Raw genomic sequence first — 26,559 nt, forward strand, 5'->3', positions numbered from 1 at the left:
GTTCTATTGATCCATTTATACATGTTTGCATTCAAGAACACTTTTCATTTTCATAGTTTAGAATATGCCCAATATTTGGCTTGGAATGAGCATTGTTTTCTTCAGTTTTTTACTATTTTTGAATGTTTACTTTTTCCTGAGGATTTTAGTCTCAGATTATGATACTGATGTAGAATCTTACTGGCATTTTTGTTGGCATTGTATTGAGTTTACAGATAAAACAGGTGGAGAATTGGTATATTAATGAGTCTATATGTATAAATGTGATATGGCTCTCCATTTATTCAAGTTTTTAAGTCCCTGAATGATCATGCTTCATTATTTTCTGCATCAATGTCTTGAACATATCTTGTTTAGGTTATTTCTGGATCATTATATAGTTTTAATTGCTGCAGTATTTTTCAAATTAATTACTTTTATAATTGAGGTAATACTGGCTTTCTTTATTGTTGTTTGGGATTTATTAGACCCCTCCCCCTCAGGTGTCCCAACTATAGTGCACCCACCACCAAATCTCCCATATTCCATCACCACAGTCCGTTGTGATCCTTTCTCTTTTTGTTCTCAAACCTTGCCCACGCCCTCCCCTTGCCATGTTTCAGTTCTGTACTCAGTGTCATTCTTTTGCATGTGGCTGTTCAGCTTTTTCAATACCATTTATTGAAGAAGCTTTCCTTGTATATGTTCTTAAAAAGTTATGGTCTGCTGGAAGCAAAGATGGGCCAAACACTACACGACATACACTTCAGCGATATCTTTAAAGACAGAGCACCCAATGCAATGATAGTGAAGGCAAGGATAAATAGATGGGACTACATCAAGTTAAGCAGCTTCTGTACAGTAAAAGAGACATTACTAAAAACAAACAGACATCCCACTGATTGGGAAAAAATTTTCTCACGCAAAACTAGCGATAAAGGATTGATCACAAAAATATACGGAGAACTGATGAAACTCAACAAAAATAAACAACCCCATCAAAAAATGTGCAGAAGAGCTAAAAAGACACTTCTCCAAAGAGGAAATGCAGATGGCCATCAAGCATATGAAAAAATGTTCAACATCACTCGTAATAAGGGAGATGCAAATTAAAACCACATTGAAATACCACCTCACCCCAGTGAGAATGGCACATCTTCAAACAACTATCAACAACAAATGTTGGCGAGGATGTGGAGAAAAAGGAACTCTCCTGCACTGCTGGTGGGAATGCAAACTAGTACAACCACTATGGAAAACTGTTTGGAGGTTCCTCAAACTGCTAAACATGGAGCTTCCCTACGACTCAGCAATCCCACTCCTAGGTATCTACCCAAAAGACACAAAAACACTAATTGAAAAAGATACCTTACCCCCATGTTTATTGCTGCTTTATTCACAATTGGAAAGACATGGAAACAGCCCAAATGAACAAAAATGAATGACTGTATTAAAAAGATGTGTTACATATACATAATGGAATATTACTCAGGAACCAAAAAAAAAAGAAACACATGTCTTTTGGCGCAACATGTATGGAGCTGGAAAAGACCATGCTTAGTGAAATAAGCCAGAAAGAAAAGGAAAAATACCGAATGGTTTCTCTCATAGCAGGAATATAACAGAACAGGCAAGAAAACAATGATAATGATGAACAGCTATATACCAGAGACATTTTGGGGGGGGAGTGGAGAATGGGATCAAAAACAGCAGGGGGAGGGAAATGCACTTGTGATGGCACATGGGTGATTTGGTGATGGGAATCCCAAGGGGATTGCAAATGAGATGGAAAATGCACAAAATGATGTAAAAATAAACTATACATATATAAAATATATTTATTAATACATATATGTAAGTTTTGGTCTCGGCCCTCCCTGGTGGCACAGAAGATTAAAACACCACACTGCTAAGCTATCCTCAGCCACTTCAGCTAGAGTTCGATCCCGGCCAGGGAGCTAACCCACGTGGCGTGGCAGACTTCTATTTCACCCACTGCTCCCCTCAGCAGTGTACTTCGTCAATCTGCCTGTTCTGCTCCCCACTCTATCTCTGGTGAAGCCTCTCACCACCCTGCACCTCTCTGGCTTGTACCCCAGTTCTGTATGCATAATAAATACATTTTTTACAATCCTTAAAAAAAATTTATGGCCTATAGTTTTTTTGTGCTTTTCTGATTTTGGTATTAAGGTATTTTTACATCTAGGTTCATAGGTAACATGGCCTTATAATTTCTTTCACTTTATTTGTTAGTTTTGGTAGCAAGATTATACTACCTTCATAGCTATATGGTGTTATGTTCCTTTTACTTTGTTATGGAAAATTTTACATGAAATTTAACTAATCTGCTAGGTGGTTTGCTTGGGTTTTCCTAGAAAACATTTTGGGGCTGGTGACTTTTGAGGTAGATTATTATTTAATATTCTTTTGTGATTAATTAATCTATTTTTTCATATTTTGAGGCCTATTTCAGTTTCTTTTCTTGGAAAGTATTCATTTCACATAGATTTTAAAACTACTGCTAAAAATGTTATATATAGTAGTTTTAAAATATTTTAAAAATATCTCTTGTGTCTAATTTGGTTCCCTTTCATTTTCCTTTAAGTTGTTGTTTTTTTAAGATTTATTTATTTATGCATACAGAACTGGGGTACAGGCCAGAGGTGCAGGTGCACTGAGAGGATTCACCAGAGACAGAGTGGGGAGCAGAACAGGCAGACTGATGAAGTACACTGCTGAGGGGAGCAGCAGGCGGGTCAGGAGAGGTCTGCCGTGCCATGTGGGTCATCTCTGGTTTGGGAACTGAACTCATACTGAAGTGGCTTTAGTATTTTAGTGTTGTGCTTTAACCCACTGTGCCACCAGGGAGGGCCCTCAGGTTTGTTTTATTTTAACTTCTTTTTATTCATTTATTGTACTTAGGCAGCATTGGTTTACAGCATTGTATGTTTCAGAAGTACAGCTTCACACTTCATCAAATAAATGTATCATACTACATTCACAACCAAAGTTCTGTCCATCATCTACCACCTTCCAGTTGACCACCCCCTCACCATTACTTCCATTCCCATTCTTGTGATAACCACAAGAATGTTTGTTTTTGTGTTGTTTTGTTCATTTTCTTTGTTTCTTTATATTACACATTTGGGTGATGGGTGAAATCATAAAGTATTAGTCCCTTTCCTTCTGACTTGTTTGACTAGGCACCATCCCCTGAAAACCCACCCACATTGTTACAAATGGCGTGGTTTCATTATTTTTCACAGCTGAGTAGTATTCCATTGTGTGTGTATACCATACCTTTTTTATCCATTCACTATTTGATGGGATTTGGTTGTTTGAATCTTGACTACTTTGAATAGTGCCACAGTGAACATAGAGTTATATATCTTTTTGAAATCATATTTTTTTTTATAAATAGCTAACAGTGGAATTGCTGGTTCACATGGTTCTATTTTTTTTAAATTATTTATGCATAAAATAATGGGGGTGCAATCCAGAGGTGGGGGTTGAGAGGATTCACACAGAAAGATTGGGGAGCAAAACAGGAGATTCTACAGGAGATTCTACTGACATACATTGTTGAGGGGAGTAGTGGGTGGATAGGAGAGGTCTTCTGCATCATATGTGAATTAGCTCAACTGGCCAGAGATGGAAATCATGCTGCAGTGACTGGTGATAGCTTTATAGCACTGAGAATTTAAACCCTGTGCCCCCAGGGAGGCCCTGGTAGTTCTATTTTTAATTTTTTGAGGCTCCTCTATTTTTCATGGTGGCTGCACCAATTTATATTCCTACCAATAGCATATGAGGGTTCCTTTTTCTCCACATCCTTGGTAACATTTGTTGGTTCTTGTCTTTTTGTTGTAGGCCATTTGTCTTGGGAGATGATATCCCATTACACTTTTCATATACATTTCCCTAAGAATTAATGTTGATGAACATTTTTTTTGTGTGTAGTTTATTGCCATGTTTATGTGTTCTTTGGAGAATTGTATATTCATTTTTAATGTTAATTTGTGCTGCCTTTATTGTTGAAATTATACTTGTCAAAAAATGTATCCTTTATATTGGTCTTATGAAAGAGCTCTTTCCTTTTATTGATCTACTCTAATGTTTATTGTTTACTTTCTATTTTAGTACCTTTGACTTTATTTTCTTTTTATTTAGCTTTTAAAGTTGAAAGCTCTTTTAAAAATAATTTTTAATAAACACATTTAAGCACATAAACTTCTCTATTACCATGGCCCATGGTATTTTCCTCAATATCTTATTAAAGGTTTAAACATGCCAAAATATCCAGTGAATAGGCATATACCCAACATTTAGATTCTGCAATTTTTTTTTTAATTTTTTTTGAAAGATTTATTTATTTATTCATACAGAACTGGGGTACAGGCCAGAGATGCGGAGGGTGAGAGGATTCACCAGAGACAGAGTGGGAAGCAGAACAGGCTGACTGATGAAGTACACTGCTGAGGGGAGCAGCGGGCGGGTCAGGAGAGGTCTGCCACGCCATGTGGTCACCTCCGGGGCAGGCGGGGATCGAACTCATGTGGAAGTGGCTTTAGTTTCTCAGTGCAGTGCTTTAACCCGCTGCGCCACCAGGGAGGGCCCAGATTCTGCAATTTTTAACATTTTGGTGTATTTTCTTTATCAGATATCTATATATTCATCAGTTTATGTTATATTTTGATGCACTTGGGGTAATTTGCACTTCTGTTCATCCCTATACATTTCAGCATGCATATCATTAATCAGAGTTCAGTATTTATGACTTTTTTTTCATAGAACTGGGGTGTAACAGAGACAGAGTGGGGAGCAGAACAAGTAGATGTACTGAAACACACTGCTCCGGGGAGCAGCAGCAAGACAGGAGAGGTCTGCTCTGCCGTTTTTGAGTCAGCTCCCTGGATGGAGGTTGATAGAGCACTGTGTTGATAGCGCACTGTGACAACCCCTAGACCATCAGAGAGGCCCACTTATGATTTTTTTAAAGACAAAATTTATTTATAGTGAAAGAAAATGTTGCATTTGGTGAGTTTTGACAGAGGACTTCACTGAAACCTTTACTTTCCCCCCAGAAGCAGTCACTGTTTTGATTTATTATGATTGATTTTACACATTTTGTAGCTTCATATAAATGAAATTACATAATATGTACACGTTTGTATGAAGTTTCTCCTGCATGATTTATCCATATTGTTGTCTGTATCCGTACCTCATTTCTTTTTATTGTAGTCATACTCCATTGTACAGATAGATCATAGTGTGCATATACATTCTTTTTTGATAGCTGCTTGGAAAGTTTTGGTTTGGGTTACAGTGCGTAAATCTACTATAATAGACATCCTTGTATAATTCATTTTGTGCACATGTATTTTCATTTTTCTTGGGTTAATAACGAGTGGAGCCCTCCCTCATGGCTCAATGGGTCAGGACACAGCACTGCAAGCAAGCCACAGCTGCTTCAGTGTGAGTTCAGTTCGCGGCCCTGGAGGTGACCCACATGGCGCGGCAGACCTCTCCTGTCTCACCCCCTGCTCCTCTCAACAGTGTACTTCAGTACATCTGTCTTTTCTGCTCCCCCTTCACCCTCTTCTCTCACTCCCTGAACCTTTGGCCTACACCCCAGTTCTTGTATGCATAAAAATAAATCTAAAAAAAAATATAACAAGGAATGGGGGTGCTAGGTCATAAGATAAATGTATGTTTTGATTTCTGTGAAAGTACCATATCATTGTACCATTTTATTCTCCCCACAGCATCCTTATGCACATTTAGTAATGTTAGTCCATTTAATATTAATCATTCTGGTGAGAATGAAATAGTATTTCAGGGTAGCTTTTTTTTCTTTTGCATTTCCCTAATAACTAATGGTACTGTACACCTTTTCGTGTGCTACTGACCATACCCATATATGTCTTCGTGAAAGGTCTCTTTAAATATTTTGCCAATCTCTTTTCTATTGCAGTAAAATACATAGTGACTGTAATCATTTTTAAGTGTACAATTCAGTGGTTAATTACATTAACATTCTTGTGCAACTATCACCACTGTCCAGCTCCAGACCTTTTCATATTCCCAAACTGAAACTCTATATCCATTATCCTCTCTCCCTAGTCCCAGGTAACTTAACCACTGTTCTACTTTCTGAATTTGGCTATTCTAGATACTTCTTGTAAGTAGAATATGCAATATTTGTTGCTTTGTGTCTGGCTTATAGTGTCTTCCAGATTCATCCAAGTAGCATATTTCAGAATTTTTTACCTTTTCAAGGCTGTACAATAATCCATTGTATGTATATATCACATTTGTTTATATATTCATTCACTGGTGGATATTTGGGTTGTTTCAGTTTTTTCATTTTCTTTTATAATTACATTTTTATTGATTTTTTCTACTTTACAATGTTTTCTATTTTTATTGAGATATAATTGACAAGTTGCATTGATTTTAGGTGTAAATATATTGATTTGCTGTGTTATAGTGTACAAGAACTGGAGTACAGTGCAGAAGTAAGCAAGGGGGGTGAGATGACTCACCACCAGAATGGAGAGCAGAACAGGTAGATGTACTGAAATACACTGCTGAGGGGAGCAACGGGCAAGACAGGAGAGGTCTGCTACACCATGTAGGTAGCTCCCTGGCAGGGGTTTGAACTTGTGCTGCAGTGGCTGCAGATAAATTCATAGTTGTGCGCTTTAACCATTGCGCCGCCAGGGAGGACCCTCATTCCGTAATTTATCAGAGTTCTTTAGCAGCAGTGAGCAGAAATTCATCTGAATTAATTAAGCATGAGGATATTTGGAAGAATATGGAGTTGCTCAAAACCAATGATGTCTAAAAAAATAAGGCTACCATATGACCCACAATTCCACTCCTACGAATCTATCCAAAGAACTCAAAAACATTAATTGAAAAGGATACCTGCGGCCCTCCCTGGTGGCGCAGCGGGTTAAAGCACTGCACTGAGAAGCTTAAGCCACTTCCGCAATGAGTTCGATCCCCGCCTGCCCGGGAGGAGATCCACATGGCACGGCAGACCTCTCCTGACCCGCCCGCTGCTCCCCTCAGCAGTGTACTTCGTTGATCTGCCTGTTCTGCTCCCCACCCTGTCTCTGGTGACTCCTCTCACCCTCCGCATCTCTGGCCTGTACCCCAGTTCTATATGGATAAATAAATAAATAAATCTTTAAAAAATATATAAGGCCTCAAGAAAGTCAGTAACCAAGGAAATTTGGAACATTTAGGGAGTCAGTTTCCACTCAGGTTTAAAGATCAGGCACAGAGAATCGGATTATTCCATTTAGAGAGCTAGAATTGCTTATCTAGAGCAAAGAACATTGAAAGAATGTTTCACAAAATTTGCAGTAACTACTTTGGTTAGAAAAAGAGGGGTGGGACCCTCCCTGGTTGCACAGCTGGTTAAAGCACAGCATTAAGGAGCTAAAATCATTTCAGCATGAGTTCAGTCTCTGCCCTGGAGGTGACCACATGGTGTGGCAGACCTCTCCTGACCCTTCCGCTGCTCCCAGAAGAAGTGTACTTCATCAGTCGGCCTGTTCTGCTCCCCACTCTGTCTCTGGTGGGTTCTCTCACTGCCCCTGTACCTCTGACCTGTACCCCAGTTTTATATACAAAATAAATAAATCTTAAAAAAGAGGGGTGTCCACATACAAGTGGATTTTGAGTAAACCTTTAAATGTACAAATCTGTAGTTTATTGGAGATGGCTAGATTGGGATAGGCAATTTGGATTTGTAAGGATTATTGAAATATGGGCATTGTTGTGGTAACCCAGAAGAGAATGAGAAGGCATCTTATTTAATCCTCACAGCAAAGTAATAAGGTAGTTGTTATTAACCACCATGTTTTACAAATGCATTATTTTAGTGTCAGAGAGTTTTAAGTAAACTATTGCTAGAACATAGTGGAAATAGGATTAAGTAAGGTCTATCTGGTTTATAGATATTTCTGTTCTTATCAAAGAAACAGCCATAAAACATTGTGTTCTAGGACTCTTGAGCTGCTCTTTACTGTGTACCATGATGTGTGCCCAATACTTCATATGGTTTATCTCATTTAATTTAATAAGTGAGAGATCTGAGGCTTAGAGAGATGTTTACTGCATGGTTGTCATATAGTAAGTGGTAGAGTCAGGGATTGAAACCTGTATGCTCTTTCCTCTATCAGAAATCAGAGAACAGTGACTCTCTTCTGGCTCAGTATTAGAAATACCTAAGGATCTTTAAAAAAAAAATCAATGCCAAACCTCGTCATTAGAATTCTGAATTAATTTATCAGAAATGTGGACTAAAAATTGGATTTGTTTTAAAGCTTTTATTCAGTTATTCAATAAACCCTGCTGAAAACAATTGTAGACATTTACAGTCTAGCAAAATCTACCAGCTATTTCCAGTGCCATATGTTGCAACCACAAAATCACAGTGCTATGGAAAATTAAGACTTTATTAAGCACTTATTCTCACTAATCTGCAGGCGGCTGGGATTCAGTTGATTAGGCAGGGCTCTGTTAAGCAACTCTGATTCAGGCTGGAGTGATTCTACTATTGCTGCAGGACTGTGAGTAAATTGGGGTGACTGCTTCATGTATTTCTCATCCTTCTTGGATCAGTGGATTAGCTGGAAGCTTGTTTCTCTCACAGCTTTTCTCACGCTAGTGGTAGAATCGAGAGGGGAATGTGTCCAACTGAACACATGTATTTTAAGCCCTTGTTTGAGTCACATCTTTGTATACTCCATTAGCCCAAGCAAGTCTCAAGACTGAGCTCACAAACAAGAGGTGGGAAAATATGCTCTACTTCTTTTGTGTAGACTTGCAAAATTGAAAGGCTGAGAACTGATCTCAATCATTCAATTTAGATGGAAAAGATGGACAATAACCAAATAAGTATATACATACATAAGTTATCAAGTGTGTTAGAATGTGTTAAGTAATATTGCAAAAAAAAAAAAAAAAGGAAAAAATTCTGTAGTGTGTGAAGGTGATTCTAAAGTGCAGCCAAGAGAGAGATGTATTGCTCTTAATAGTGTTCAATCTGGAAAGAAACCTGGATTAACATCCCTTTAGACATTTTTTTTGGAAAATCCCTGTTACTTAATATGAATAAGATCACCTACTTTTCAGGATATTTATACATACAAAGATACGATCAACAGCAAAAATTCATTTTTTCTCACTCCATGTAACCACAGTATTTTTTTTTATTACAAAAGTTTATTTTTACATCATTTTGTACATTTTTTTTCCATCTCAATTGTAATCCCCGCGGGTTTCCCATCACCAAGTCACCCATGTGCCATCACCATAATCCCGTGCATTCCCCCCCCCCGTTTTTGATCCCATTCCCAACCCAACCCCCCAAAATGTCTCTAGTATATGGTTGTTCATTATTTTTGTTATTTTCTCGTCTGGTCCATTATACTCCTGCTATGAGTGAAACCATCCGGTATTTTTCTTTCTCTTTCTGGCTTATCTCACTAAGCATGATCTTTTCCAGCTCCATCCAAGTTGCTACAAAAGATATGTGTTTCTCCTTTTTGGTTGCTGAGTAATATTCCATTGTGTATATGTACCACGTCTTTTTTATCCAGTCATCTACTTTTGGGCATTTGGGCTGCTTCCATGTTTTTCCAATTGTAAATAAAGCAGCAATAAACATGGTAACCACAGTATTTTTAAGCTGGAAATTTTTGTGATTTCCTTTTTTATTTGTTATAATTGATAATCAACATTATATTAGTTTCAGGTATATGACTTAATGTTTCACTATTTGTTTATATTAAAAATGATCACTATATAGTCCAGTTAACATTATTATATACTACAAAAACTTTTTCTTGTGATGCGAATCTGCTACCATGATTAAGATCCACTCTCAGCAGCTTTTAAATATGCAATAGGATATTGTTAAGTATAGTCAACATGCTCTACATTACATTCCCATGACTTATTTCTTTCATAACTGGAAGCTGTCACCTTTTCATCCCCTTTATTTGTTTTGCCCATCCCTCTGGCAGCCATCTGTCTGTTCTGTGAACTTGGTTTATTTTTTAGATTGCACATATAAGTGAAATGATGTGGTGTCTGTCTTTCTCTACCTGGCTTAATTCACTTAGCATAATGTCTTCAAAGTCCATACATGTCACAAATGGCAGACTTTCTTTTTTATGGCTGAATAACATCCCTCCATGTATGTGCATACACGTGTGATGTATTTATACCTGTGTTTGCATTTTCCTTATTCATTCATCCATTTATAGACACTTAGGTTTTTCCAACTCTTGTAATACAATGAACATAGCAGTTTTGAATGTGTTTTTCTTTACTTTGTGATTATGCCTAAAAGTAGAATTGATAACTCACATTTTTGAGAACCTTCATTACTTTTTTACATGGCTGCTGCATCAATTTGCACTTTTTTAAAAAAAATATTTATTTATGCTTACAGAACTGGGGTACAGGCCAGCGGTGCGGGGGCAATGAGAGGATTCACCAGAGACAGAGTGGGGAGCAGAACAGGCAGATTGACTGGGCGAGTCAGCAGAGGTCTGCCACACCATGTGGGTCAGCTCCCTGGCCGGGGATCAAACTCATGCTGCAGTGGCTTCAGAGAGCTTCATAATGTGGTGCTTTAACCTGTTGCGCCACCAGGAGAGCCCCAATTTACACTCTTAATGACACTGTACAAGGTTTTTCTTTTCTCCGTATCCTCATTTTGCCTCAGCCATTTCAAAAATAATGAAACAGACCTTGAAAGGAGAAGAATATTATTCAAGGTGCATAGGTAGATAATCACAGAAATGGGACTAGCACCTATGTCTCCTGACTCTCTACATGGTCTCTCTCATACCATACTACTGCAGCCTATAGTCATAACTTTCTTTTCAGATTACAGTAGTATGGTATTGTACAAAGATGAAGGCTGATATAATAAATATATCTTTTAAAAAATGCTGTTGAAGGACACATTCATTCTTTCTTATCTTGACCCCAAACATGAGAGGCATACTTCTGTGCTTCCCATAGTGACCCAATTTCAGAGCTCTACTTTCTATACTCCATATTTGTACTCTTCCAAAGTCTATCCTCTTTTCTCATTTTCCTCTTGAGCTTAGGTCTGTTTGTATGTCATCTTCTCAGTCCCCCCCTCCCCCATTGCTTACTTAGTAACTGCATCTTTTCTCTTCCTTAAATGTGAAATGCCTTGAGTGAAGAATCTTTGTCTAGTTGCTTTTTCACTGTGGACTTCCACTAGCTAGGGTTTACAGTCATTTCTGTTTTACATTAGTCTTTTTGATTTTCCAGGATGAACACTCAAAAGAAAAGAAAAGATATGGAACCTGCTTGTACCTGGAGTTTATTGTCTAAACAGAATTGTGAGTAACTGAATGCTCTAGGGAAGGGTATGTTTAGATAATTTTGTTCATGCTCTTTCCTCTACTTCTTCTTATAACCTTTGAGATTCTTCCAAATCTTTAAAAACTTTTTGCATGTGTAAAGATGTATGTATGTTAAGGTACTACATGGATGCAGTATTTACTCACTAATACTCTCTTAAAAATGTCTCTGCGGCCCTCCCTGGTGGCGCAGCGGGTTAAAGCACAGCACTGAGAATCTAGAGCCGCTTCCGCATGAGTTCAATTCCCGCCTGCCCCGGAGGTGACCACATGGTGTGGCAGACCTCTCCTGACCCGCCCACTGCTCCCCTCAGCAGTGTACTTCATCGATCTGCCTGTTCTGTTCCCCACTCTGTCTCTGGTGAAGCCTCTCACCGCCCCTGAGCCTCTGGCCTGACCCCAGTTCTGTATGCACAAATAAATAAATCTTTAAAAAAAAAATGTCTCTGCAATTTTTGTTTCCCCAAATGAGGAAAAAGTAAGGAAAGGAAAGAGAAAACTGTGGTTCCTATTGTTTTCCTCAATAATAAAAAAGCTTGTAATCATATAAGTCTCCTAAGTCTTTCCCTTTACTATATCAATGGAAAATAGCAAAACAGGAAGATTCTCAAGTATTTCTCCTTGTGACTGATTCCTGAACTCCAGGGATGTTGAGCTGTGGGTAATAGAAACTTCTTATTTTCACTGGACCACTCATTGCCTGCCCATTTCTGTGATATTCTAATATGTGCTTCTTCAGACTCTGCTTCCTTTTCTCTGCTTAGCCACACCTTCTCCCAATATAGATCTTGCTTTTGCCTTTTTTTTTTTTTTAAAGATTTATTTATTTGTACATACAGAACTGGGGTACAGGCCAGAGGCTCAGGGGTGGCGAGAGGCTTCACCATGGACAGAGTGGGGAGCAGAACAGGCAGATGGACGAAGTACACTGCTGAGGGGAGCAGCGGGCGGGTCAGGAGAGGTCTGCCGCGCCATGAGGTCGGGGCAGGAGAGAATTGAACTCATGCGGAGGCGGCTTTAGCTTCTCAGTGCTGTGCTTTAACCCGCTGCGCCACCAGGGAGGGACCTGCTTTGCTTTTAAAGGTGTTCAAATACTAAAAACCTACAAGAATGTGAAGGTGTGTTATGTGCTTATGCATTTTTATCTATGCTCCTGTATATGTGTTTGGATTGAGTGTGTGTGTATGTATTTGAATGCAGGTCATTTTATATCTGTCAGACTATCACCAGCAATTCCTTTTTCTTTCCCATAAGATTCAACAGAAACAGTAGTGGAAGTAATAGGTTTCACTGGAAACCAAAATAACAGAAATAGTCACTTCAAAAAAAGAAGTTCCCTTTATATTTATGCCTAAAATTTTCTTTATTGATCCTATAAACAAAATCTTTACATCCTACACATATCTGTGTGAGTTCTTATGTTTTGCTATTTGCTGGATGTTAGTTATAAACTACCTTTGCAGGCAAGTTAGGATAGGTGATTGACTTTGTTCACTGCATTTCTGTTTGGAGAACAGCATGATGGCTATAACAGTGTGGCCAAATTTCTCTATAGTTTATGTGTTGGTATGTCATCTGTGCTCTTCTTAAACCTAACATCTTTCTCCCACAGCTGCTTCAAGTTCTTTGGCTTCATTTTCATGGAAGGAGCTTACAGGTAAATGTCTTTTCTGTTTTACTCTTTTTCTGTTTGGGGAATAGTGCCAAAGAGCTTGGCTGGTCATCTGCACTCCTTACCCATTTCTTCCCCCTTGTCAATTGGGGCAATAATAATTGATTTTTGTATTATCTAAAAATCCCAAACTGTCATAACAAATAGGATGTCTATCATATAGAATAGATGTTTAAATTCTCAAAAAACCACTGAAGGTAGTGGTTAAGTATATCAGATGTTAGAGGATTTTATTGTTAAAATAGACAGGTTTGCTTCTGGAATGATCTAGATCACGGTCAACAAATAGCCAGTTTGGCCCAATCCAGCCAGCTGCTTATTTATGTAAATAAAAGTTTTACTGGAAAACAGCCATTCTTCTCATTTACGTATTTTCTTTGGCTGCTTTTGTGCAAAAGTGCAGAGTTGAGTAGCTGTAACAGAGACCCAGAAGCCTACATTATTTATGAAATTTTACCAAAAAAAAAAATGCAAACCCTTATCTACAGTATTCCCCAAACTGAGTTCTACAGACCACTGTTTCCAGAAGTTGATAGTTTTGCTTTTAGAAAAGGGTTCTGGAGTCATTTTAAGAAGGGCAGTGCTGGATAAAACAAAGCTAAAAGGCCTTTTTTTTTAAAATGGTAACACTTCTCAGAACTTTTCATATGTTAATAGGCATTGAGAAATTCTAAAAGGAGGTAAGTGTGTATTCCCTTCAACTTAATTGACCACAGAACACCTCTGTACACCTCTCCTGTCAGTGTTTTACAAAACAGTGTTCCAGGGAACACTTTTTTGGGAAATGCTCATTTGGACATTCTCTTAATAGAAGGTTGAACTTGTTAAGTGACTCAATGGGTCATCTTTTTCTTGTTGTAGAAGATGAAAGATGATGTATTATCACAAAGACCATGGTTTCAGGCAAGCCAGAATTTTAAGTCTCTGTCCAACCTTGGACAAATTACCTAAATCTTTAAGCATGACTGGCTACCTAGTTTATGGGATGTGGTGCAAAATAAAAGGCAGAACTCCATCTTCAAAAATACTCATTTCATAACAGCAACAGCAGAGCATGGCACCAGTCATGGGTCTTTTTTTTTAAGATTTATTTTATTTATGCATACAAGAACTGCGGTACAGGCCAGAGATGTGGGGGGTGAGAGGATTCACCTACAGAGTGGAGAGCAGAACAGGAAGATTGACTGAAATACACTCTGAGGGGAGCAGCGGACAGGTCAGGAGAGGTCTGCCATGCCACATAGGTCACCTCCCTATCCGGGGATCGAATTCATGCTGCAGTGGCGTTGCAGGGCCTTGTCGTGCTGTGCTTTAACCCGTTGCACCATCAGGGAGGTCTTTTGAGCATAAGATCTGTGCATCGATTGCACACCTAGAAACTTACAGTCTTAGCTATAGATGAACAAGGATAGCTGCATAGGAGTCTCTTCAGCAGTCCAGGAAAAAGTTGATAGTGCCTTGGATTTGGGTGGTATTTGAGAGCGTAGAGATCAATGAATGGATTTGGGGCCTTTTTTGGAGGTATAGATGATAAGCCTGCTAACTGATTGGACATGGAGGGTTGATGGAATGAAAAGAAATAAAGAATAACTCCTAACATTTTTCTGAGCACCATTTAATTGGCATGCCTGAAGAGGGTTTTGGGGATGGGAGGAGGCTAGTCAGTTAGAAATCAAGAACTCAGGTTTCGGCGTGTAAAGTTTGAGAAGCTTTTGAGACCCCCAAGTGGAGATGGTGATGGTGGTATTAGTAATAGTTGTTGTTTGTAATGTTAGCTAACTCTTGGTGTCACTTTATTAGATTACCGGGAGGCATTTAGAAAACATCTAAAAGAAAAATACCTAAAACTAGGAGATGATAAATGCTATCACTGTGGCAAGCATATAAAGTCACGACTGCTTATTGTAAAAGATCACAGAATATCAGAAAACACACCATGTGGAATTCCTCAAGAAGATACTTTTATTGAGATGGAACACATATTTGATCCTGATGAAAAAGGTGTCAGCTTACCCCAAACTGTGGTGCTTCAAGGATGTGCTGGAATTGGGAAAACAGCTGTGGTCCACAAGTTCATGTTTGACTGGGCAGCGGGAGTGGTTACCCCAGGCAGGTTTGACTTGCTCATCTATGTAAACTGCAGAGAAATAAGTCACTTCACCAACCTGAGTGCGGCTGATCTGATCACTAACACCTTTCAAGATGTATGTGGACCAGTCCTGGACATTATTCTGGCATATCCAGAGAAGCTTCTGTTCATTCTGGATGGGTTTCCTGAGCTTCAGTATCCTGTAGGCGATGAGGAAGAGGATCTTAGTGTTAACCCCTTGAAGAAGAAGCCCGTTGAGGCCCTCCTACGTAGTTTTGTGACCAAAAAACTGTTTCCTGAATCTTCCCTCTTGATAACTGCCAGGCCTTCAACTATGAAGAAGCTCCACTCTCTGTTAAAAGAGCCTCTCCAGGTAGAGGTCCTGTGCTTTACAGATGCTGAAAAGAGAGCATATTTTCTGAGTCATTTTTCAGGTGCTAATGCAGCAATGAGAGTCTTTTATGGTCTGCGAGAAAATGAGGTCCTTGACATTTTGTCTTCTCTTCCCATCATCTCCTGGATGATCTGCAGTGTCCTACAGTCCCAGGAAGATGGTGACAGGACTTTTATGAAGTCACTTGTGACGATGACTGATGTGTATCTCCTCTACTTTTCCAAGTGCCTCAATACCCTCGTAGGCATCTCGGTGTGGAAGGGACAGAGTTGCCTATGGGGCCTTTGTTCTTTGGCTGCAGAAGGGCTGCAGAATAGTCGGGTCCTGTTTGAAGTCCGAGACCTCAGAAGACACGGGATAGGAGTGTATGACACCAACTGCACTTTTCTCAATCACTTTTTGAAAAAAACTGAGAGCGATATCAATGTCTATACTTTCCTTCACTTCAGTTTTCAGGAGTTCTTAACTGCTGTGTTCTATGCTCTGAAGACTGACAGCAGCTGGATGATTTTAGATCAAGTGGGGAAAACATGGGAAGAATTATTCCAACAATATGGGAAAGGGTTTTCATCATTAACGATACAGTTCTTATTTGGCCTCTTACATGAACGAAAAGGAAAGGTGGTGGAATCCATTTTTGGAAGAAAAGTTTCTCCAGGACTTCGAGAGGAGTTACTGCAGTGGACTGAGAGAGAAATCAATGATAAATCTTTTAAGTTTCAGATTGAGCCAATGGACTTGTTTCACTGTTTGTATGAGATTCAGGAAGAAGACTATGCAAAAAGTGTAACTGGTGACTTACAGTCAGTTATACTGCTTCAGCCTACCTATACAAAAATGGACATTCTAACTATGTCATTCTGTGTAAAAAGCAGCAACAGTCACCTGTCAGTGTCTCTGAAATGCCAGCATCTACTTGGATTTGAGGAGGAAGAGCGAGCTTCAGCTTTCATGCCATCAACCTTAACACTAGATCAGTGAGTATATTCATGTACTTCTGCCCATGTTTTGGCCTTCAGAAATGATGGACCTACTTGTTTATTCCAAGTATTCAGACATAAGGTCATTTCTCGCAGTGTTACTTAAGGAAAGAAATCTATTCCTGCGTTCCAAGCTTTTTGTCTGCCCCCACTGTAAGGACTTATTGAACAGCCTCCATGTGTTGGTCATTGACCTAGGTAGGAACTGAGGGGAAACTAACATTTTTGAATACTTACTGTTGACAGGCTCTAAGAAAGCAGCCAACAAGACTTATGCCCGTGTTATCTAGAAAATGCCACTGGTCATATCTGTTCTCAGAACGTGGGTTGTAGCTGAGGGGTAAGTTACCTGAAGGAAAAGAGAAGTTGGAAAGGAACCTCTCCTTGGAGAATGAGTTTGCCCGAGTCTTTCATATCTGTGTGTCCTCCGTGGACAGGAGCATACAGGTGGAAATGAGCATGGGGCATATGTTTGAGGGAAGTTGGGAGGGTAAGGAAGGTGCAGCGAGAGTTTGTTTGAGACCAGTGACAAAGAGGTAGGGGAGACTGGGAATTAAGGCATATATGGCTTTAATGCCTTGACACATTCATAACAGCTTCAATCCAACTGTATACTATAAAGTAAAATAATGGAGTAATACACTGAAAGATTTTAAACCCTAATGGAAACAAAAAGGGGCTGCTGGTTCATTTTGTGTGCCCAGAACATCTGTCTTAGATAAAACCTCCATCCCCAATCCTTACTGTCTTTATCAAAGGGTGTAAATTCTTTTCAAAATTTAACCCAAAATACTCCTTTCCCAAGCATGTTGACTGAGAATTTATTATCGAGCTTTCCTAGCTCTCAGTTAGTCATTAATTCTTTGATTAGCTGACAACCAAAAATCAGTTGCATTGTAAAGACAATTTGGGCAAATCATTGACCTCTCTGAACATCTGCAAAATGGTGATGACCGTAACTGTCTCCAGATGGAAGGACTACATGAGATAATTGGTGTTTGTAAAGTGCTAACCTCAGTGCCTGACACTGGGTTACATGGTTTTGGCTTTGGAATCAAACCTGAGTACTCACCTCAGTTCTGTTCTTCCCCATGTGACCTTGGGCAAATAGATTACTGTTTTGTGGTTTAGTTTTCTTACCTACAAGATGGGGCCATACCTCCTAAAGTCTGCAGGAGAGGTGCATTGGGTAATGGAGGCCAAAAAAGCCTTTTACTTAAAATTGTGTTTTTAGTTGTTTTATTTAAAAGTAGTTTTGCTTTCTCATTTCTTTTAGGCCCTTCCAGCTGCTTAATTTGCCAGTGTCTCAGCTACACTTGCTTTGCCAAGCAATGCGAAATCCAAACTGTAAAATTAAAGACCTGAAGTAAGTTGAACTTCCCTTTAAACTTACGTGATTGCAGGTAACGACTGGGCTGGTAGAAGGTGCGCTCCCAGCTGATAGTATCACTATTGCTCAAACTTTCTGTAGTGGTGCAGTAAATAAAGAGTTACATTATGACACTAGAAGGGATAAGGAGTCCAGATACAGAGATACAGAGTCCTGCCATCCCGTCCTGCCTCTTTCCCTTTTGAATATGAAGCTTTTGCTATAGCAAATGGGTGACAGTGTTGGAGATTTGTGTTCTGTGCCCTTCTGGAGATCTACCTCCTTCTTTTCCTTGCAAGCTTCCCCTGTCGTATCCTTAGGTTTTCTTGTCGTTGGAACCCATCCCACTCCATACAGGTGATCCTATTCTCTGTCCTCAGGGCCCTTCTTGGCCCCTACAGTTACTTCCCAACATGCCACTCTTCTTTGAACCCCCCTTTCTCTTCTTGGTCACTCCCGGGTGCCTCGCCTGGTTGTCTGTCCACGTCAGAACACACAGGAGCTTGCTTAGTGTCTTACATCCTCACCTCACACATGAGTGTCTGCTCTCCTTCCTTCCTGTCCCAGAGAAAGAGGTGTTCTTTTCAAACCTACTAAAACCAGTACATTAGCTTCCTTTTATTCTTGTACATTTGTGAACACTTAGTGATTTCACTACATAACACAAAAGTATGTGAAGATATTTGAAAAGATATAAAAACTGGGCCCTCCCTGGTGGCGCAGCGGGCTAAAGCACAGCACTGAGAAGCTAAAGCCACTTCTGTGTGAATTTGATCCCTGTCCCAGAGGTGACCCACATGGCACAGCAGACCTCTCCTGACCCACCCGCTGCTCCCCTCAGCAGTGTACTTCGTCAGTCAGCCTGTTCTGCTCCCCGCTCTGTCTCTGGTGAATCCTCTCACTGCCCCTGCACCTCTGGCCTATACCCCAGTCCTATATGCATAAATAAATAAATCATAAAAAAGATATAAAAACTGTCCATGCTGTTACCCTTTACCCAACCTACACCCCACCACTGGCTGCCTTAACTCTGATGCCATCTTTCCTCAGCAACATCTTGTTTGTTACCTATCTTCCCAGATCTTGCTCTATGTTTATGTAAACATAAACCTGTAACACAAGCACACACATGTACAATATGCTTTAGTATACACACACATACAGAAGTTTGGGGCTGGTGGCTGTTTCACACACACACACACACACACACATGTACAACCCCTGTCCTTATTTTTTCATTGAACACATGAACATGCCTCCACTACAGCAGTGTGTGTGGTCTAATTCTGTTACGCATTTCTTGCGTTGTTAGCTTTCTTCAGTCATCTTATTCCCCAGGGCTCAAACCTCCCCCTGTTCAAAAGAACCCTCTTGGGGCCGAGTTTCCCACCTTACTCCTTCCCTGACAGGCTGACCCCTTGAAGAGCCTCCCTCACTGACTGCATTTCCTCCATTCCGGCTCACTCTGCAGTTTGGCTTTGGGCCGCCCCCACCCAGATCTGCTCAGATCAGAAATGCATGCCTGACCCAGTGAACACTTTCCACCTTGATCTTAGGGGGCTCCCTGCAGCCTGTGCCAGCAGAGGGTGCCAGTCTGGCAGCTCCCTGCCCGCTGTGCTGCAGGCCTGTGCACCTCATGGCCTCCAGGGCCCCAGGCCATGGCAATTTTGCCCTCCAGTGGCCATGTGGCAACGTCTGGAGCCACTGGTGGTGATGATAGCTGGGGCTGGAGCAGGCTGTGCTAGTGGCACCTAGTGGCCAGGGGTTACATCTCTTCTTTTAACCACCTCAACACCCCTCAGTGTGCAGGACAGCCCTCTGTGACAAAGAGTTTATCCAACCCTACCCTAGAAGGCCAGCAACTAGCCCAGGGACACTTCTGGCAAGGGACCTGGCCCCGTCCACACCTGCCCCAGCAGGAGATGCCCCAGAGTCACATCCAGCTGCTGCAGAGGTCCCGGGGCCAGGACAGCTCAGTCTCTAGGTCTGCAGGCCCTGTGCGATGGCCGGTAGCCTCAGTCTGGTCCAGGTTTGGTCCTCCCCATTCTCCCACCTGCAGGCAGAACCATGCAGTTAGCCCCCCTCAGCAGCCAATAGCCATGCGGGGTACAGAGCCCAGCCTCCCCTCCCTCATCCACCCCTTCCTGCGGTTGATTTACAGTGGGATAGTCTGCTCCACCTATGTGCATTCACTGAGAGCTTTGTAACCAGGCTTCCCTTCCGCATTTATCCGTGGTAGGTCTGTGGAGAGACTCCCGAGTGGAAACTATACTTTGCTCTGCAGTCTAGACCAGCAAGGTTTTGGGGACCATCAGCCGCTGACTCACCTTCTCAGCAGTGGCGTGAGCAACCTGTTCAGATGTGTTCCTGGTTCTGCCTACTGGGAACTGGGAAGGATTCTCCTGTCAAGGGGCTGAAGTCATAACTGTCCTCATCAGCCACTGACTCACCTCCTTGGCAGTGGCATGAGCTCCCTGTTCAGATGTGTTCCTGGTTCTGCCTCCTGGGAACTGGGAAGGATTCTTCCATCAAGGGGCTGAAGTCATAGCTGTCCTCATCTGCAGCCAACGCTGGTGTCCTCTGAATGCAACCTGGGGTCCTCTTAGGTAGGGGAGGAGAGAGGACAGGGATAATGTAGGTCCCAGATGAAGCACCAAAGTTATCCATCCCTTCGTGGATAGACGCCCAGCCAAACAGGGTTGGCCCAAAGCACTGAGGAATGAAAACTTGGTACAAGTCTCAGGCACCTTCTGGTGGAAACCCACCCAATAGGTGAAAGGGGCCTGAAAAATCCGGAAGGAATAGAGCAATATCAAAGTATAAATCAGGTGAAAGGCTGCCATTGTCAGCTTCCCCCAGGTCTCTTACTTTTCTTCCAAATTTCTCTGCATGCTTTGACTCCGAGTGCTTCGTTCCAAGTCCCCCAAGTCCCTGGGGCAAGCCCAAGGCCGTGAAGCCAGCGCAGCTTCTTCACATGTCTCACTGCTCCATGTGCCTCCACCTGGTCTTTTCCCAAGTTGTATTCTCCCTCCAGCCTTCTTTCCTAAGTCCTTTTTAGCTTCTCGCTGCTCAGCCCCACCCTTCCTTAGGTGGGGTTAGGGAACCAGGAACCTCCCTTTGCACACGGATTATACTGTTATAAAATCGACAAATTCTCAGTGTGTGTATGGACTTGCATATGCTTCGATGATGATGGAGAAAGGCGTGGGAGGATATACACCAGATTCTTTTTTCTAAATTTTTAAATTAAAAAAAAATTTGTGTGTGTGTGTTTGTGTGTGTATATGTGTATGTATGTATCTCTGTGTGTGCTTATTGCATTACTATTCCATTTTTGTACAATGTATACTTTCTCCTTTCAGGTGTTTCCCCCATACAATTCCCACCACCAGTTCACCCATGAATCATCACCATAGTTCCTTGTGTTCTTCTTGCCCCTGTTTTGATAACTCAACCTCCTCTCCCTTGCAGAATGTCTCTGATTTATAGTTGCCTGTTAATTTTTGTTATTGTTATTTTTTTTCTGATCCCTTATTTGGTTTCCCTGTATTTCTCCTATAAGTGAAACCATCTGATATTTTTCTTTTTCCTTCTGGCTTATTTCACTGGGCATAAGACCTTCTAGCTCCATCCATGTTGCTGCAAATGACATTAGTTTATCTTTTTAATGACTGAATAGTATTCTTGTGTGTGTGTGTGTGTGTGTGTGTGTGTATACACCACATCTTCTTGATCCAGTCATCTATTTTTGGGCATTTGGGTTGTTTCCATAGCTTACTTATTGTAAATAGTGCTGCAATAAACATATGGGTGCAGGTATCCTTTTGAATCAATGCTTTTATGTCCTTTTGGGGGTGATCCCGAGGAGTGAAATTGCTGGGTCATATTGTAGTTCCACTTTTAGTAGTCTGAGGAACCTCCATAGCTTTCCATAGTGGTTTGACCAGTTTGCATTCCCACGAGCAATGTAGGAGATTTCCTTTTTCATCATATCCTTGCCAATATCTGTTGTTGCTAGTCTTTAAAATATAGTTTTGAAAAGTGGTATGTGTAAGGTGGTATGTCATTGTGGTTTTGATTAGCATTTCCATGATTATAAGTGATGTTTTCCATATACCTGATCCCCAGCCCAGGAGCTGACCCACTTGTCACAGCAGACCTCCCATATCTCTCCTGCTGTTCCCCTCAGCAGTGTATTTCAGTAGATCTGCCTGTTCTGCTCCCCACTCTGTCTCCAGTGAATCCTCTCACCCACCCTCACTCTGCACCCCAGTTCTTGTATGTGTAAATAAGTAAACCACATCTTTAAAAATACTCTGTTCTTTATATTTTTCTCTACTGTGAAAATGGTTTATAATAAGCATGAATTATGCTTTATAAATTAAAAAGCCTTTTTTCCCCCAAATAACTTCTGATCATTTTAAATGATTTTAAATATTTAGAGAGTAAATGTGTCTGTACAGTCCCACTCTTCCCCCCCCCCCAACCTGGAAGATAACCAGTGTTAACACTTTGATATATATATCCTTCAAGTCTTTTTAAATGGCCCTCACAAATAAATGACAGTTTCTCAAATGAAGCATCCTCTCTCTTGCTTCCAGTGAATTTCTCCTTAGCCCCTCATGTTCTCCTCACTTTCTTTATCCCCTCCCACCTAACTGCTACTCCATTCTTATCCCCCCTTTCACAACAGCACACAAGTATCTCTTCCTCTTAGAAGTATTTCTGACCCTCCAAGCCCTACCCTATGATACTCTCTGCATTCCATTTGCTGTCATTTTCACACTGTGTTATATTCCATGATTTTCTAATCTCCCCCGCTCCATGGTCATTATGTCACTATGTAATCGCAGAGTTTGGGTCTTAGTTTTTGTGATTTCAGCAGCTGGCGCTGTGGTATACAGCTAAGGTGCAAACAGGTACCGTTAAAGAGATTACTGTTTTCTTCTTCCTTTGAAATGTGTTTTTTCCACACAGACTCATTTTCTGCCGCCTCACAGCTTCTTGTGGCAGGGATCTCTCCTTAGTACTTGCAACTAACCAGTATCTGAAAGATTTGGAATTTGTAAAAAATACCCTGGAAGATTCAGGAATGGAGCTGTTATGTGAAGGATTAAAAGATCCAAACTGTATCTTACAGGCACTGAGGTAACCAATAGCAGGTGGACTTCTTGTCTGTGTTCATATCATTTCTGTTTGTGGAGTGTGACAGCGTGAATGAGACAATAAAGTCGTTCTTCTGTTCTCTGAAGGTTTTACCGATGTCTTATTTCTCCTGCTTGTTGTGGGGCACTAGCAGCTGTTCTCAACACCAGTCAGAGGCTCACAGAGCTGGAATTTAGTGAAACAAAACTGGAAGCCTCAGCTATGAAATTGCTCTGTGAAGGCTTAAAAGATCCAAATTGCAAATTACAGAAGCTCAAGTAAGTTGCTACTGTCACTTTCCATACTGCAAAAATAACATTTTAAATATCCAACTCAAGATGAATGTTATGTGATCAAAACACATTTCATGGAGCAATGGAGAGGAAGAAAGAAGTGCAAGTCCCTGAAGTTGTTCCTGTGTCACAAGTTTAGGAAGAGAATTTTCAGTGCACATGGCTGTAACATTAGTGACAGCAATAAGAACCCATACTTGCTAAGCAATTGCTGTGTACTAAGCATAACACATGATTGCCTTTAATCTACATAATAGTTTTTAAAGGTTCAAATTATTATCTCCATGTTAACAGATGAAGAAATGGAGATTCAGACATAAAGCTGAAAGACATGGCACCAAAGGTACAATTCAAAACCCAGATTTGTCTCACTTGAAAGTCTGAAGTAAAGACTATATACATATATATAATATGGACTGATATTTATTTATTTATTTCAGTCCGTCAGTTTCTCCAAGAAACATAAACGATAGGATCGGGATAAATATAGAGATTTATTTTAAGGAATTGGCTCCTATTGATTATGTTGGCTGTCAAGTTCAAATTTGCAGGGTAGGCCAGCAGACTAGAGACACAGAGAAGCCAGTATTGCAGCTGAAGTTCAGAATCATCTGTTGGCAGAATTCTCTTTTTTCCAGGGAGGTCACTCACGCACTTGATTTAGTGAAACCCACCCTTATTATAGAAGGGAATCTACTAAAATCTAGCAATTTAAAATATTAATCTCAACTAAAAAGTGCCTTCACAGAGGATTGAGAATGTGTTTGACCAGGTATCTGGGTGCCATATTCTAACCAAGTTAAAACCCACAGATTTAATCATTGTAATGTAAGTGTTGGGTCCTCTAGAGCAAAATCTCTTTAGTATTAAACCTTTCAAAAGCCTACCTTGAAAGTAATTTTTTTGTAAAATACTTCTATTTAAAATTTTTAAATTGCAGAGACATAACCACACATCCTTATGAGCCCTCTTCAAACTGAGTTTAGCGCTTGATATCTCAACAGAAAATTGAGTACTCAAAGGTTCTCAATTATCAGAAGTTCTTCAAAGTGATTGAAGAAAAAATTGATGGGAAATAGTTCAAGGAATTTTACTACTTAATATGGAGAAACAAAGATTGAGAAGACAGGGAGGTCAGTAAAAAAATACTACTCATGCCAAAGAAGAATTATTATGTGGATGATGGTGATGTGCTGGGTCTCTCTAAGGATGACAAATTAATAACTTTCAGACAAAAGGGAAAGAAAGCTCTTTTGACTGTAGACTTTATAGAGGTTAGTAATAGCATTTTTCTTTTGGGAATTGAAAAAAGATATGATAGGGTGCTAAATGCATATGAGGAATTTAGATGAGGTTAGATCATCTTGCTGTTTCTTCCCAACCCTTTTCACTTTTGAGAGAGTCGGTAGTTACTGAGCTCTCAGTGATGGGAGACAGTGTTGTGGGAACAGTGTGCAAATTGCTCCCACCGGGGTAGGGAGAGGAGGCTACTCAAGGTTGAGAGTCTTGCACGAGTGGGCCTTGGTTTTCTTTGCTCATGAGATACTGCATGTAGCGGGTGACGAGGACAGAGGCAGAAAATTCTATCCGGTGTTCATCCATCTTTCTCTCCAGGTTGTGTGGCAGCCTTCTCCCTGAAAGTTCAGAGACTGTTTGCAAATATCTCGCCTCTGTTCTCATGCATCATACAAACATCACTGAGCTGGAGTTGAGTGCAAACCCCCTGGGGGACACAGGGGTGAAGTATCTCTGTGAAGGTCTCAGACATTACAACTGCAAAGTGGAGAAATTAGAGTAAGTTTCTTAGAACTAGCAACATCATATGACTAGTGAACTTGCTAAATGCCTGCTATGTGCCATGATTTGTGCTTGGTGTCTGCCAGAAGTTTTTCCACTTCATTGACTCTTTGCAATTTAAGCATATACTATGGGTGTTCTTTCCCCTGTTGTGCAGATGAGAAAACTGAGGATCGGGGGTTGGGGGGTGAGGTGGGGAAATGTCTTGTCCAAGATCACTCTGCTAAATAGTGTAAAGTCAAAATATAACTTCCAAAATCTGCCTCTAAGTCTCACGCTCTCTAGTACAATGCTGTCCTGTGTGTTTACAAGAATGGCATTAAATATTAATTCTGGAAAGAGTTCTGCTACGCACCTACCACTGCTCTAGAAGTGGGTGGCATTAAGACCACAAGTGACAGGGCTGCCCTGAAAACACACAGAGATGAAGCAATTGGAGAACAACACTGCTCAGTGTCACCAGTGCCCAATGCTGTGGAATCATTTAAAAATGCCAGATGAGCCAGGCACGGGAGGAGCTTCTGTGGGCTGGAGACTTCAGGATTATTGCAGGAGGCTCTGTGAAGGATGTGGGCCTAGGAGCTGGATGTTAAAGGATGATTAGGACTTAGGTAAATGGGGAAGCAGGGAGAACATTCTCAGAAAGCAAAATGGCAGTGGTGGCTGATTATTTTCTCTCTTTCTCTGAGCAGCCTGAGCACATGCCACCTCACAGATGCTAGCTGTGTGGAGCTCTCTTCTTTCTTGGAAGTGAATCGGACTTTAAAAGAGCTTTTTGTGTTTGGCAATCCTCTGGGGGACACAGGAGTACAACACCTCTCTGAAGGTCTGCGGCACACAAACGGCGTAATCAATAATCTTGTGTAAGTGTCTGCTTGCCCTGGTTCCATTCGAGGGCCTTGGTATTTGAGGTGTGGTGGGAGTCCCTGCCACCCTGCTTAATGGCCACCTGTGTCCCCATCCCTGCAGGCTTTCCGAATGTTCCCTCTCTGCAACTTGTTGTGAGTTCCTTGCCCAAGTCCTGTGCTGCACACAAAGCCTGACTAGGCTTCTTCTAATTAATAACAAAATTGAAGATTTGGGAGTGAAATTGTTGTGTGAAGGATTAAAACAGCCTGACTGTCAGCTAAGGAATCTGGCGTAAGTATCCTTGACTATAGCCACAGGCAGAGTTCCTGATGTTTCAGCAACTCCCACAATTAAATGAGTACCTTTTGGCCTGGCGTTTGACTCTCCAAGGAAGCAATAAATGAAGATCCAAATAATTTAAAGGGACTAAATCTTTCCCTTTCCACAATCTCCAGTTGGCCCTAATTTAAAGGGACTAAATCTTTCCCTTTCCACAATCTCCAGTTGGCCCTATCCCAAGGGATATCTTATACACACACACACACACACACACACACACACACACACAC

General features: G+C 40.8%; 1 protein-coding gene across 1 annotated transcript in view; it reads left to right on the top strand.

Annotated features, from left to right (window-relative positions):
* Positions 1-26,559, top strand: part of LOC101631976 (NACHT, LRR and PYD domains-containing protein 12-like) — a 36,555-nt gene that overhangs the window by 4,700 nt on the left and 5,296 nt on the right. The window contains exons 2-10 of the mRNA XM_012727291.1: positions 11,311-11,381; positions 13,015-13,059; positions 14,875-16,534; positions 17,814-17,903; positions 22,884-23,054; positions 23,159-23,329; positions 24,959-25,138; positions 25,834-26,004; positions 26,111-26,281. Coding sequence (XP_012582745.1) covers positions 11,312-11,381; positions 13,015-13,059; positions 14,875-16,534; positions 17,814-17,903; positions 22,884-23,054; positions 23,159-23,329; positions 24,959-25,138; positions 25,834-26,004; positions 26,111-26,281 — 2,729 coding nt within the window. The 5' untranslated portion in view covers position 11,311. The remainder of the gene's footprint in view (positions 1-11,310; positions 11,382-13,014; positions 13,060-14,874; positions 16,535-17,813; positions 17,904-22,883; positions 23,055-23,158; positions 23,330-24,958; positions 25,139-25,833; positions 26,005-26,110; positions 26,282-26,559) is intronic.

The sequence above is a fragment of the Condylura cristata genome, unplaced genomic scaffold (assembly GCF_000260355.1).
Source record: "Condylura cristata isolate star-nosed mole 26May11 unplaced genomic scaffold, ConCri1.0 scaffold00019, whole genome shotgun sequence".
Classification (NCBI taxonomy): domain Eukaryota; kingdom Metazoa; phylum Chordata; class Mammalia; order Eulipotyphla; family Talpidae; genus Condylura; species Condylura cristata.